General features: G+C 44.8%; 2 protein-coding genes across 11 annotated transcripts in view; one reads left to right on the forward strand and one right to left on the reverse strand.

Moving 5' to 3' along the window:
- CASK (calcium/calmodulin dependent serine protein kinase) overlaps positions 1–14,740 on the reverse strand; it is a 1,269,229-nt gene that overhangs the window by 701,578 nt on the left and 552,911 nt on the right. For all 10 annotated transcript variants that reach the window (XM_085622943.1, XM_085622946.1, XM_085622949.1 and 7 more), the window contains exon 6: positions 8,952–9,054. In XM_085622943.1, coding sequence (XP_085479069.1) covers positions 8,952–9,054 — 103 coding nt within the window. The remainder of the gene's footprint in view (positions 1–8,951; positions 9,055–14,740) is intronic.
- GPR34 (G protein-coupled receptor 34) overlaps positions 11,481–14,740 on the forward strand; it is a 34,458-nt gene continuing 31,198 nt past the window's right edge. The window contains exon 1 of the mRNA XM_085622940.1: positions 11,481–11,565. The gene's annotated coding sequence lies outside the window, so the exon portion shown is untranslated. The remainder of the gene's footprint in view (positions 11,566–14,740) is intronic.

The raw sequence follows: 14,740 nt of genomic DNA on the forward strand, positions 1-14,740 counted from the left end.
TGGTCCCCAAAGCTGGCAAACCACTGGAGCTCTGTGGGTCTGATCTGGATAATTAGCATGGTGAATTCTTTTTAGCAAAGCTACTAGCCAACAGAATTCTCCAGGTAACCCACTCACTGGTACATACCAACCAAATCAGATTCTAACGGGTCCACTGGCCACAATACCCAATGGGAATTTAATGGGATGGCAATAGCACATAGGCGCAATGCAGCTGGTGCCACTTTTTATGACCGATTTGGGAAAGGCAAACACCAATTTAAAAGAGCAATAATTCTTTGTGAGCCTTGTACACATGGCCTTTGGCCCCATATTCATGTCATGTGTGTAAATGCTGTGCCATGAACAGAGGGTAAGGGTGCATGTGAATGAGCCCCCCTCCGCAACCATCTGGGCTGGCCGTTGCACCTTTCAGGGGTACCGCCTTTCACCATTGCTCTATGCACTGGTTAGGGAAACACTAGCGTAGAGTATCTGCAGGCCAGTGATATTATGGGGTTCAGATGGGGCCCAGGTCTGGAAAAACATTCATCACTACATGCTGACCACCTTTTCGTCTTCCTTAGTGGGCCGGTCAGAACATGGCCAAGTGAATGAAAGGACTCTAAACGAATCTGAAACCACAGGCAGGGTGAAGTGTGAATTGGTACAAATCGAGCATCTTCCTAGTGCAGGGGTAGGCAGAAATATTACAACAGACATCCTGGTAACACCTGTCAAAACCCTCAGAGGGTTTCTACTGCTTGGTAATATGGATAGCCAAAACAGTGGAAGCAATTATCAGTCATGCTAAGGGAATTCACCTGGAATAATAAAGTGCCTAGAGTATATATGGTTAAATGCTGCAAATCAAAACAGGGAAGGGGTGGTTAAGCAAACCAGACAGGATTGGAGGTGAAAACTGATGGTGGGGATGTGGGATGAAAACATACAGCGCGGGGGAATACGAACAACAAGGGAAACGGCTGGGGGGGAGAAAAGGGTAAATGGACGGCAGGATGGGGTGGGGGCATCGTACAGTGCAAGGCCAAAACTTTTTGTTTTTTTTAGATTTAAGCGTGCGGCCAGCAGGAAGCAGGTGGCATGACCAGTAAGAAGCAAGGAAAAGAGAGTGAAGTGGAAAGCCGACCAATGGTCAGTATTGCTAAGTAACGGGTGGGCTCGAAGCCCAATTTTAAGCTTTTATTTTTTATAACAATAGCTTTCACTGACGGGGCATGCATCTGCAGACAAAATCTAAAAAGGGGCAGTAAAGGAAACCAAAGCTATGTAAGATGCAGCACCATGAGCGATTTCCTAATTATTTAGCTTCTTGGAGGGGGGACAATCACAGCAAACAATCACACAAGTCAAAAAGTGTCAAGGGGCCTACAGAAAGAAATTTCAGACTACTCAAGTATCAATCTGGCTCAGAGAATCCAAATCCTCAATCTGCATGCAATTTAAAGAAAATGCATACAAGGTCAAGTGAAGATGGTATCAAAAACCTGCAATATTGAAAGCAATATTTGGGAACTCTTAGGTCTGTTGGAGGTGTTGCAATGAAAGAAGCTCATATTTCCCCATGTTGTGGACATGGCAAGAGCATCAAAGAATTTGGGTGGGAATGTTTGAAGCTTATTAAAGAGATTACCAATATACTGTTAGCACCAGAATCATTAGAATTACCACTCGGAGCAGTAGATAAAGAAGGTTTATATACTCTATTTTTATCAATGAGTAAACTTATCTCACATCTTTTATTGGCAGCTAGACTATCCATACCCCAAAGTGGAAAGGTCCAGATCTTGCGCAGATTATGCTATGGTGGCCAAACGTTTAGCACTTATATGCAATGGAAAAAATAACAGTGACTATTAAAGATCAAATGGCCCTATTTGAGAACATGTGGAACCTATTTCACACACATTGAAGAAGCAATCCTCACAGACCCGCTCTGATCCTCTAACACAACCGACCTTCCTTAACTTATTGTGGAGGAAGGAACAGAATTATTGGAAGAATAAAAAAATAGCAAGAACTTTGTCAGACCTAAAAGACTTCACACCAATAAGAATGTCCTCTCCTTTCGCAATCCACTAGGATCAAACTTTCCAAATTTAATAGAAAGGAATGCTATTTCAATGTCTGGGATTGTGAGGAGATGAATCCACTATAAGTGGCTTTGGTATCTAACTCGTACACATATGTATGCCTTAGATCCAGATGTTACTTTATATACTTCTGGTTAATAAAAACATTAAATAAAGTGGGTTCAAAAAATTAAAAACTTTATGGCTGGTGACTAAAAGGAATAATGCAGAGCAAACCACCGCCAAAGCTGAAAATATATTAAAGCACAAGATCAAAACACTGTCTGGAGCATTAAAGTACAAGTTACTTACCTTCAGTAACGCCTTATCTGGTAGAGAAGTGATCTAGCCGCAGATTCCTTACCTTTGCATTTGCCAGGCATCAGGCTGGTTCCGGAAGACTTTTGCTTGAGCAATACACTTGCGCGCCGCTAGGTGGTATCAGTCAGCTCCGTGTCACATCATCTGCATCTTACGCGCCAGAAGTGACGTCCGTGTCATCTATATAGGTGCTACCGCAGCCCGCTGATGTCAGTTACTTTTCACAACAGGAGAGCAGAGCCATGAAGTGCACTGACATTGGTGTGTTTAGAACTAGGGCCCTGAAAGTGTACAGGCCTGACCCTAAAATCCTGTTGCAGTGTGGGGTGGATGGATGGATCGGTAAGCAATCTGCGGCTAGATCATGTCTCTACCAGATAAGGTGTTACCAAAGGTAACTAACTTGCCGATCTGATAGACATCTAGACGTAGATTCATTACCTTTGAATAGATACCCAAGAAACACCATCCTCAGAGAAGGGACTGCAGACAAGGTTAGACCAAGAAGTCCTGCAGGACAGTGCTGCCAAAAAAGCCATCCCTTCGGACTAGACTGTCCAGGCAGTAGTGTTTGAAAAACTTGTGCAGGGATGCCCACGTTGCTGTCTGACAAATGTTGAGGACTGGAACTCCACGTTGCAATGCCATGGCACCAGCCTTAGCTCTGCTGGAACAAGCCCTTAAGCCTTCAGGAGGCTGCTTTTGGGCAAGAGCAGAGCAAGTTTTGAGGCAGAGGACGACCAACCACAGGATAGCCGTCTTCTGCACTGCACAGCCTTTCTTTGATCCAATGTACCCCACAAAGAGTTGGTCGTCCACCCAGAACTCTTTAGTGCGGTCAAGGTAGACCGACCACCCTTATTTTGGGTTCACAGTGGAGTCGCTCCTCTTTAGAGGAGTACGGAGGAGCGCAGAAAGTGGGCAAGGTGACTGATTACCCCCACGTGGAATGGTGTTACTACTTTTGGTAAGAAAGCAGCCCTAATGCGAAGCACCAACTTATCCGGGAAGATGTTGGGTACGGAGGCTTGGATGATAAGAGCCTGGAATTTGCTCACCCTCCTGGCAGAAGTTATTGCCCCTAACAAGGCTGTTTTTGATGGTAGACAGAGAGGGCAGTTGTGCAGAGGTTCGAACGGAGCACACATCAGGGAGGTGAGAACTAAATTAAGGCTGAGGCATGATGAATGGGGCAGGTGGAAACATATGTACAAGCTCCTTAAGAAACGTATTTACAATAGGGGATTTAAATAAAGAGGGTTGGTCTGGCAGCCTCAAGAAGGGAGACAAGGCTAAAAGGTACCCATTAAGAGTGCCCAGAGCCGAGCCCAGCTGGACAAGGGTCAAAATAAACAATAAGACTTGAGAGAGGAAAGCAGAAAGCGGATCAATAGATCTTTCCGTACAATATTTCACAAATTTGTTCCATTGGCAGGCTTATACGGTCTTGGTAGAGGGGCGCTGGTTGCTAAACTAACATTACAGACTTTGAGAGGAAGGTTGAAAGCTATCAACTGATGCTGCTCAATCTCCACGCAAAAAGACGTAGGGTTGAAAGGTTTGGGTGGAGGACCCTCCCCTGCTGCTGTGACAGTAGATCCTCCTGAAGGGGTAGCCTGATTACAGGTTCGATGCTCACCTGGAGAAGCTCGGGATACCAGACTCTCTGTGCCCAGTCCGGAGCCACAAGAATGACTTGGGTCCAGTCTCTCCTGATCTTCTTGAGCACTCTGGGCAGGAGAGGTATGGGCAGAAAGGCATATAGAAGGCCTGAGCTCCACTCAACATGAAATGCGTCTCTAAGTGACCACCACCTTGGAAACTTCAACGCGCAAAACTAGAGACATTGAGCATTTTCGGCAGAGCTGAACAGATCTAACCAAGGCTCTCCCCACCGCTGCAAGAGACCTTGTGCCACCTCCGGATGGAAGCTTGTCTTCAACAGCCAGTCGTCGAGATAGGGGAAGACTGGCACCCCTGATATGCGCTGATGAGCTGCGCCCACCGCCATCACCTTGGTGAACACCCAAGGGGCACTGGTAAGGCCAAATATGAGCACCTTGAACTGGACGTGCTCCTGGCCTACTGTGAACTGCATGTAACGCCGATGAGCAGGCAGAAGGTGAATATGAAAATAGGCTTCCTGCAATTCCAACACCACCATCCACTCTCCGGGGTCTAGTGCAGACAAGACCTGAGCGAGCATCTTGAACTTTTCCTTTTTGAGGAAGTAGTTGAAGGCTTACAGATCTAAGATAGGATGATGGCCACTGTCCTTTTTCAGAAGCAGAAAGTAGCAGGAATAGCTACTACAGCCTACTTCTGGTGCCGGAACCCTCTCTATGGCTCCCTTGGCCAAGAGAGCCCCGACTTCCTCCTGAAGCAAGTTCAGGTTGTCCGCCGTAAACTGGTCATAAGTTGGAGGCATGGACATGGAGGGACGGCAGTCTTGAAGGGGAGAGTAGCCCTTTCAGACTATCTGAAGAACCCACCTGTCCGATGTGATGTTTTGCCAGTGGTGGAAGTGATGGCTGATCCTGCCACAAACTGGCCGCCCACGAGCTTGAAGGGCCAGACTAGGAAAGTTTGGAGGCGGCAGGGGGAGGTGTGGACTGACGCGAACTCTGGCCACCCGACCCACAGGGTCGAATGGAGCCGTGATCACGGTCGCGCAGACTGCTGAACTTGCACAGACTTGTGGCTGGGATATGGCTGGCGTGGCTGAAAATCCCATCTGTAGCCGCGAAAGGAAGACAGGGGTCAAGTGGCCACTGAGCAGACAAGGGCTTGGCCGTAGCCCGTGAATCATAAAAGCAATCCAGGGCCATGTCTGCATTATTTCCAAACAGACGGGTGGCATCAAAGAGCATGTCCATAAAGGAAGCCTGGACATCCCCAGAAAAGCCAGAAGTTCTCAGTCAGGCGTGGCGTCGAACAGCCATTGTTGATGATTTGACTCTGCCCAGAAAGTCGGCCTTGTCAAGCCCACAACGAATGGTGAACTTTGCTACATCTTTCCCGTCAGACTGCTTGGGAGAGAATGGCCCGGGCCTCCTCCAGAACCTGTAGCAGCACTTGCGCAACCGTTTCCCACGAGGAATAGAAGTAACGGCCCAACAGGCATGTGGTGTTAACCGACCACAATGAAAGGCTGGCAGAAGACACATTTTTTCTTGCCCCAACTATCCAGCCTCTTGGATTCCCTGTCCGGGGCTATGGAAAGGAACATGCTTTGTGAAGTAGAGGCTTGGACCACCAAGCTTTTGGGGGTCGGGTGGTTGGTGAGGAATTTTGGGTCGCCCGGTGCAGGGAGATGCAGCGGCAATTGTCCTATTCACAGGAGCCCCTGTGCTGGGTTTGGACCACGTTCCCAGAAGGATATCAGTCAAGGCCTCGCTGAATGACAGGAGGGATTCCGAGGAGGAGACACTCAGCTGCAGGACCTCTGTCAAGATGTTAATTTTGACTTTCACCAAAGGGAGCTGAAGGTCCAGAACCTCAGCTGTCCTTCTCACCACCATAGCATATGAAACTCCCTCCTCCATAGTCACCGTATGGAGGGAAAGCAGACCAGAATCTGGAGAGGAATCCAGTCCACTCGCCTCACCCAATTCCTCAAACCAGTCCATTTGATGCTCAGGCTGGTCTTGTAAAGGGTTCAGTGACCCCTCACAACCTTCCCCCATGCCTAGCCCCTCAAAATAAAGTGGAACCGACCTAGGAACCTGGGGTGCTGTCGGAGCCGGGATCGGCATCAGTAGGTGCTGGTCCAGCTCCGGGTCGTCCAAGATGAGAATGGGGCTGCTGCCCCCAGGGGAGGCGCCGGAGGCCTCGGGAGTCTCTGTGTGAGGGGACGGCACCGGGGAAGATTGCAGTGGCACATATAGTGCCAGTCCAGACCCACCACTGGATCCACTGGGGGGCATCAGCACCGGAGCCGCTGGCGCAGAACCCGATGGAGCCCCCTCTGAGTCTCCGGGGCCCGAAGGTGCACCGGGAGGGTCAGGTCACCCAAATAAGAGGCACATTGTGTCATAAAATTCTTTAAGTTGGACGAGGGTCGCTCCGGCTCCTAAAAAGGCAGGGAAGTGCCAAGCCAATCCAGGCGCATAACAAGGCCTAGAGCGTGGAGGCTTCTCCGTCACATCGGCCAACGGACGGCGAGAAGTTGAAGCACGCTTCAACTTCTTGTATTTCTTATGCCGCTTACATGACCAACCCGGCCACTTTGAGTGGAAAGATGATAACTTAATACTCCCGGAGCAGTGCCCGGACCTTCCTCTCGACCGAGAACGAGACCTCCGGGGTGAACATTGCAGTGCTGAGTTCTGGGATGCAAGCAGCTTTATGAACCGCTCCCTCAAAGCTTTCAGAGACCTGGCCCGGCAGTCTGAGCACGACTTTGAGTCGTGGTTGCACTCCAGGCCCCTGAGACAAATCAAGTGCGGATCAGTCACCAATATGGTGCGATGGCAGATGCCACACGGTTTGAATCCAGAAGTCGTCTTTGACATGCTGGAAAAGCTACACACCAAAAATTGTCAACAAAAACGTCGAAAAAAGCCTGTCATAATATGACAAAGGGTAGTTCCCTTCACAGATCTGCGCTAGCTGGCGCGGAAAGAAAAGAACTGACGTCAGCACGCCGAGGTGGCACCTATATAGGTGACATGGACAACGACGTCACACGGAGCTGACCGATGCCACCTACCAGTGTGCAAGGGTACTGCTCAAGCAAAAGTCTTCTGGATCCAGTCTGCTGCCTTGGACATTCAAAGGTATGGAATCTGCAGCTAGATGCCTCTATCATATTATAGCCTTTTGGATGTAGTTGCTAAAAAAAAAAAAAAAAAAAAAGAAAGAGCAGCCCAAACCCCCAACCTTCTAGGCACAGATACTTGAAATGAAAAAGGAGACATGAAGAGTATGCATTTAAAACGTGATATGGCTGTGCATATGGACTGCACAGGCACCTGCTTTTGAGTCAAATATTTTCAAACCTTTATCAAGCAGCTTGACTCGACCGCAAGCAGCTGAAGGTTCTAACAGATGAGGCATGTGAAGGAACTAGACAGAAGTATAATGGAAATAAAGGCGGTTGTTGGGAGGAATCTTTTATATGCCTTTCAATTCTGCATTTTAATGACATAATGACTTAAATCTTTGCTTTCAGTTATGCTCTGAAAATTATTTGGGGAAACTGTTCTTCAGTGAGTTCTTTATAACTATTGCAATCTCCAATATCTAAAGAAATTAAAATCACTAAATTAAGGGCATGAGCACAAAGAAAAGTCATACATTTAGGCATAAAAATTCTCTGCACTGGTGTAAATGTATAACTTTGGGTAATTTACCACACCACCAAACAGTATGCATGAAGCGTTCTATGAGTAATACTTGGAATGTCTTGACAGCTGCTGTTTCCCCAGTCGAGAGGTATATGCAGGGTATAAGATCACATGGGGGGAAAAAAGCCTGATGTGCAAATACACATAGTTTTCTATTTCTCCAATGGAAAACACAGTCCCTGGTTAAATCCTCCTCCCCCACTCCTTTGTAGGAGTTCCATTTCCCTTCCCACCCTGAAAGGAAATCTATTCCAGCCATTTTGCTAAACGTCCAACTGGTTTCAATGGTAGAAAGGGGTCGAGAGGAGTTTGTGAATGCCAACAAACTGTCAAATTATTGGGAGTTCACAAAATACAGTCGAGGCATACAACGTCACAGGAATTTGAAAAACATTTACACCCCTGTCAAGCATCCATCTATAGATTCCTGAAAGACGTCAATGGAGCAGATGATTGAAGAACACGAGTTTTCCATCATGTTCACCTACTCAATGAGGATAAAAGTGCCCTAATCTTCTGGCATACCAACCAAGTCCGCTGTATTATTCTGCAAGCCAGGGTGTGATATAAGAGTAGTCAGCAGTAGGTGATATACAGCAGGTAAACAGCACAAACGTAGCGCAGTAATTTGCCTAGAACTCAATGCAAGGTGCAGCAAGCTGCCCTTCCCTTCGTCAAGGAGTTTGGTTTTCACTCGTGAGATTTGTCCTAGGAGAGTAGGAGTTTGCCATGTAAAAGTACACTTAAGCGCCTCAAAATCTAAAGGAATACTCGACCACCTTTAAATCTTAAGCAGATGTATGAAGAAGATACTGTTTTTTTTATTTTAAGTAGTATTTTTAGTTACAGCACTTTTTTTTTTTAAGTATAGTTTAGTTTCAGCTCTTTCCACCGTTCTGAAATATTCATGTTATTTTAGGTGACTATTTCATTCAAATGCATGCAATATTCAGAATAAATATTAAATGGTAACAATGTTTTAAACTAATTGAAAAAAATCGATGGAACTTCATTTTTACTAGGATACATATATAATTTGTTAAATCCCAAGGAGTCCTGTTTAGAACGTGCAATTTTATATTTAAGGCTGACTGGAAAAACCCGAGGATAGCTGGATTTATACTGCTAAGATGTGTATGCAGAACTGTGACATGGTTTCACAAAAATTGATGGAAACAAACAGAGAAAAACAAAAGAAGTTATTCCTCACCTCCTGCCACCAGTCCAGATTCTCCCAACTGAATTGCTACTCCAAAACCTCCAAGTTTTACAGGTGCAGAATTTTCCTTCGAGGCAAGCAGCACACAGTGCGGCTAGACAAAAAGAAGAAAATCACGGAATGAAAAAAACTACTTTTCATAAATGCATACATTACAGGTTGTTCAACAATCGAAAGCACCGGAGTCTTATATATTAAAGTAAAATGAGAACTTATCACTGTTTTAATCAAGCAGATCAGACAAGTTGGGAAAACAGTTTCACATTTCTCTAAACTTTCTCTAAATGGTAAAAAAAAAAATGGGACCTCTTTAAATGGCCCAACTCTAGATGTATGAAGCTTTTGTAGTCATAATTAGCACTACATAATTTCTGATGACCGACAGCTTGAAAAAATGCCAAACCCAGGGAACAAACCCAGATCCGGTATATTAAGAAAATACGCACACAATTCTTCAAATTCATGGAAATTGTGAAAACCAAGAACAAAGGAAATTTAAAAACAAACGATGGGAAAGGTTAGCTTAAGTTTGTTTTCTAGGTCTACAGCAGTAGAAAGGAAAGAAATACAGTGAACCAACAAAGCCAATATAAAAAAGAAAATGGTAAAACAAAAAAAAACAAAAAACCAGTGCCGTCGACGTTTTTTACCAACAAGGGCCAAATCAGTCTGTCTATTAAATGCAACTGAGTGAAAAATATGAGTAAACATTCAAAGGGGCTGTCTTGCCTCAATGAGCGCTGTGCCTGGCACAGTTTAGCAACAGCGCATGCCCATCCCACTGCCTGGCACAAGTCCTTTCAGTTTGAAAGACAGTTGCAGGACAAAAAACCCCACTTGCATTTTCTAAAGAAAAGTGGGCTTTAACTGTTTCTTCCTTCTAGAGTTGGTAATGTGAGTACCAATTTAGTGGGGCAAGAAACGCGCACATTGATAATTTTTAGGTCAAACCTACTAGACAGCACATAAGCTCTCTGTAGTGAGACATACTGTGGCTTACCAAGAACATCGAGGGATTTAGTGGCCACCCATTGCTTACCAATGGTTGGCTTTCCTTGTCACTACTATTTGCCTGCTTCTTATTCATGTCACAGCTTGTCAATCTTGCAGTTGCCCCTCTGAGGGAGCATTTCCTCTTTACAATCTCTTTGACTTGCTAGCATTGCTGTTTCCTTTTCAATTACTACTTTTTTCTTTTGTGTGAAACACTCTTAGGGTGCATGTGTTTTCAAGCTGTCTACCTCCTGTATGATTCTCTCCCTGCACTCCGTGTTGCTGGACTGCTTCTCCCCACCTCTATCCCTCTAGCGCTCACCCATGTGATTCTCCCCATTACTTCCCCAAAGCCGAGCTGTCAATGTTACTTTCCCCCAACCCCCGTGTTGCTTAAGTTCCCATCCTCCTCCTTTTGATTTCAGGTTCCCTCCAGCCCTGCCCCTTGTTGGTTTCACCCCCTCTCCTGTGTTGGTTTGACATTTCCCTCATAATCCCAGTGTTGCTTCGCCCACCCACACTCCATAATGTTGCTTCACAGTTTCCCCTACCCTACACCTTGATGCATCCGGACCCTCCATCAGCCCTCTTTTTTAAAAAAAATGCTTTTGTGCATTGTATTTGCTTTTTAGTTACCAATCCAACTCGAACAGTTAACTAAATCAAGAGATCTGGGTTAAATCCATCATTCTTTTGCTCACTGCACCAACCCAGTTTGTGACTGTCACCAGAACTAAGCTACACTTGACTGAAGAGCCGCAATCAGGGCGAACTCGGTCTTGGGTGGCTTGTGTTCCAGGTCAAGGAAAACCTGGCCTGGCTGTTCGACCTGGACTGCTCTTTTTGGAGCAGGGACAAGACTTATTTGTATGTGCCTGGGTCCAAATTGAGGTGGCAAGGTGTGCAAAAGAAAGACAGTGTGAAATGTTACCCAGAGCAATAGCAAGTGGTTAGATGTATTGCAAGCATTCCACCCATCTCGATTTTGTGCGTTTGTTCTATTAATCATTGTGATTCTGTAAACCGCTAAATCATGAGGTACTGGTGCGGCTGCTTGCCAAAACCACATGCATCATAGTCCAACATCAAACATTTGCAGCTCCTGGAGAATCAGAAATCGACTACGTTGGTCATAAACAATCTCTGACGCAGTAAAAACTCCATTCTGGGAGTCGGGGGGTGGTTTGCAGAAAGCCAAACAATTCCGGTCCTACATTGCAAGAGTTCAGTAATTATATTTTATATCAACATATTCTGCAGTGCGAGGGGCAACATCGTGAAGAAGGAAATGTAGCTGAAGGGAGTGTGATGGAGGGAAAATATGACAACTTGCGCACCTTGAAGAAGAAACTAAACAGACCTTTGAATGACGTTGCGTTTTGACAGCCAAAATGCTCCTTTAAAGTCGAATTTGCTAAGTAACAGAAAAAAAGTCTGGAAAGCGGCAACGGCTGAGCTCATGTGCTCCTTTCTCGCTGACACAACTGATTAGTATCACACCCCTGCAGGCAGGAGCTCGCGCCACATCGCGCGCACGACACACACTTCACTTCCCTTCTGGTGAACAGCGGTTAAAGAAGCTGCAGGCAAGCCGCCTCGAAGCCCTGGCAAGGTTAGTGCGTTAATCTATTCTTATTACCGTTTGTGAGTAAATGAGCTGCCAAAATTCATCGTTTACAGAAAAACACATTTGGATTACCGTCGTGAAACCGAAAAATAAATGCTACATAAATGCTTTAATACTAAGTAATGGAAGCAGGCTCGCAGATTGGCGGACTAGGTAAACACACCTAATTGTGGTCAAAACTGTGCGGTTCCTCAAAAAAGACAATACACTGTTTCTGAAACTCACAGCAATTTCAAATTGTGCTGTTTAAATAACGTCAATGTACAAGTATTTCATATTTTTAAATTCTCAAAAAAGTGCTTACAAGCTTCTAAAAGTAGACTGCTGTGTGTGCGCTAATAAAAAAGGAACCCTAAAACAGACTCCTAAGTGGAATTCCTACTTTATACAGAAATATTCACTTTTATGGGGGTAGGAAGCACCTCAATTCACCCAAATTGCTTGGTCTCGAGGATAAGGTTGCTTAAGAATGGTTTAATTTTAAGTAAGAACACACGATTCACGTTGACATGTGAGCAAGCTACACAACTACCACGGTGTAGTGTGCTCCCCGTCCGTAAAGGCAGTTTGAGTATGAAGCGCTATGCAAATAACACACTACGCACAATATTAATCAAATGTGTAAGGAGAGAAGAGCAAACCTCGCAAATAGTGAGCACAGCTTTCGGATGGACGATATCCCAACCACACGCTTGCATGCAACTATGGGTTTCGAGGAACTACTATGAAATGAATAAAACTGACTGCTGCTGTACTTCAAAATGTAATCCGCAAACCGACCTTTACAATTCTATTGATTTATCAGTCGGGGTGGAGATGGAAGGAGGCCAGCGAGATACAGTACAAGGGTGGGAAAAAACACATGTAATATTTTTCGCCTGCAAAATTCACTACAGATTTCAACTTATTATACTTGTAAAGCACAATGTGGTTTGTCCGTATCTCACATAACTTTTCTTTGCACTTATAATAAAAAGCAATCCGAGATTTTCTGCAGGTATTAGAGAGACTCTTTCGTGCAAACATGATGTGAAATTGTGTAATGCGAAATTTCAAGCCATTTCGATAATTTTGGGTAATGCAAAACTACGCGAGTTTCGCCTACCTAATTAACGTTTCTACCAGATCTAGTACTGAAGCTATAAACCTTTGCTGTTACATCTGAAAACAAGTTCAGAATTGGACTTGTCATGAACAGTTATCATTTTAACAAAACAAACTACTGAATAAATCTACAATTCAGAGGAACATAATACCCTGTCAACAAAGGGAGCTAGTGCACAACTTGTAACAAACAAGGTCATACAGCTTATCCCAAAACGCTACAGTTTGCAGAGGGGTTCGTTCCCACTGCTGTTTTATCTCGTTAATTCGTATTGTTCAATCCGAGAGAATGCTTTTGGGAGGCGCGATGCTCGAGGAATGCACTGTTCGGCACGTCAGACCGAACAAGGACAGAATGTATGAGGTCTGATTAATGCTCTACCCACACGCACACAGAGGAGCGGATTCACGCTCAAGACACGAACGTGCGCGCAGAACAATCAAGGCAGACTCAATCCCCACTCCTCGTCTTTTCATGTTTCAATCAATAAAGAGAGGGGAGAAGGGAAAGGGAGACAGCGGGCTCTTAGAAGTAAACTTAAAGGAGTATGCGTAAAAGTGGACCGTGCTACTCTGGTTTGGTCTTGCCAAAGCTTGTAGTCTAAGCTTCGGCATGCTTTTACACACGGGCGGACGGACGTACTGCTTCTGCATAAGTCTCTGCTCTTCCACCATGACACATGGCTGAGGGCTTACATGGGCACATCAGCTATATAGGCAGCCAGGGAATACAGTGGCAGACGTCAGCTTAGTGCTGGAGTTATCCCCTACACTTATGTTCTATGATGCCTGGTGAAACCAGAGGCCTGCGCCCCAGTGGTACTAATCCCACCTCTAAACCAGGATATCCCTTGCATTCCACACACTGCTGTGCACGCACAGAAGTCTGGTAGCGTCTCAGGAAATTCCAAAGCACCAGGATACGGGCCATCGACTGGCTTCTATCCCGGGGTGTGAGTGCACAATCCCAGCCATGGAGTCAGATTCCCTAGTGATTACCACTACTTGATCCCTTCCCTGGGACTACTGAACCTACAGTACTTTCCATTCAACATTCTACACGTCCCGCTATCCACACAGCGGGACAGGGACGCTGGGAGATGACTGCTCCACCCCAGACATTTTTCTCTGGTTGCCTTAGTTAGGATTTGGGCAACAAGCCTTGCCATCGGATTCTAAATAAATGGAAGGAGTTGGGCAAACCCACAGATACAAAGTGAATTCCTGCCTTCAAACTGGACCCAAAATCAGATGGCACAGAGGAGGGGCACTTCCAGGAAAAGGCAACAGCGTACTGCCCACAAACTCTAAATTGAGGTGTTCGTCTGAGTTGACAGTTTTGGAGTACTGTATATTTTCATACACTACAAACTCACTGCATTCCATGCTACTGGAGTTTCACTCATTGATTGGTCTTTACTTGAGGAGCTAGATTTATCAATTTCAAAATCCTTTTAATTGAAAATATGAAATGTATGAATAATACGAATATAATTTAAATTAAAAAATGTATTCACTTGGTAAGTTTGCTCAAAGGATGTTAAAAGTTACTTCTAGTGAGGGGGTGGATGTTAAATAGTGAGCAGGCTTCTCTCCTAGTTCTAGTGTGCGTCATTGCATTTTAGCTGTTTTTTGGTTACAAAAATATTACAATAATGTATACATATGAATATGTACAACTTTGAACTGAAAACGTAAGTGGGTGTATCATTTTCATTAAATTACAAAAACCTATAAATAAACTGGTTAAGGAAAGAGACTAGTACACTTTTTAAAGAATTTGTTTATTTAAACAGTAGGTTAATTTTTTATTAAGTGGACCTAATGTGCTACAACCTGCCACATGAATAAATGTGTTGTGTTGGCATTTGATAAAACTGATTCAATGAATTCGATACATGCTTGAATTGGAGGAAGACAGTTCTTGTGTAGGCTTACTTGTAGTATCACTTGAAGTGGAGCTAAAAGCATTGGTGGGACTGATAGAGATGACACTAGCAGTAGTATTAGAATTGATGTAGCACTGTAAACAGAACTGGTAAATCATGTAGGTACA

Source organism: Triturus cristatus, chromosome 8 (genome assembly GCF_964204655.1).
Source record: "Triturus cristatus chromosome 8, aTriCri1.1, whole genome shotgun sequence".
Taxonomy (NCBI): domain Eukaryota; kingdom Metazoa; phylum Chordata; class Amphibia; order Caudata; family Salamandridae; genus Triturus; species Triturus cristatus.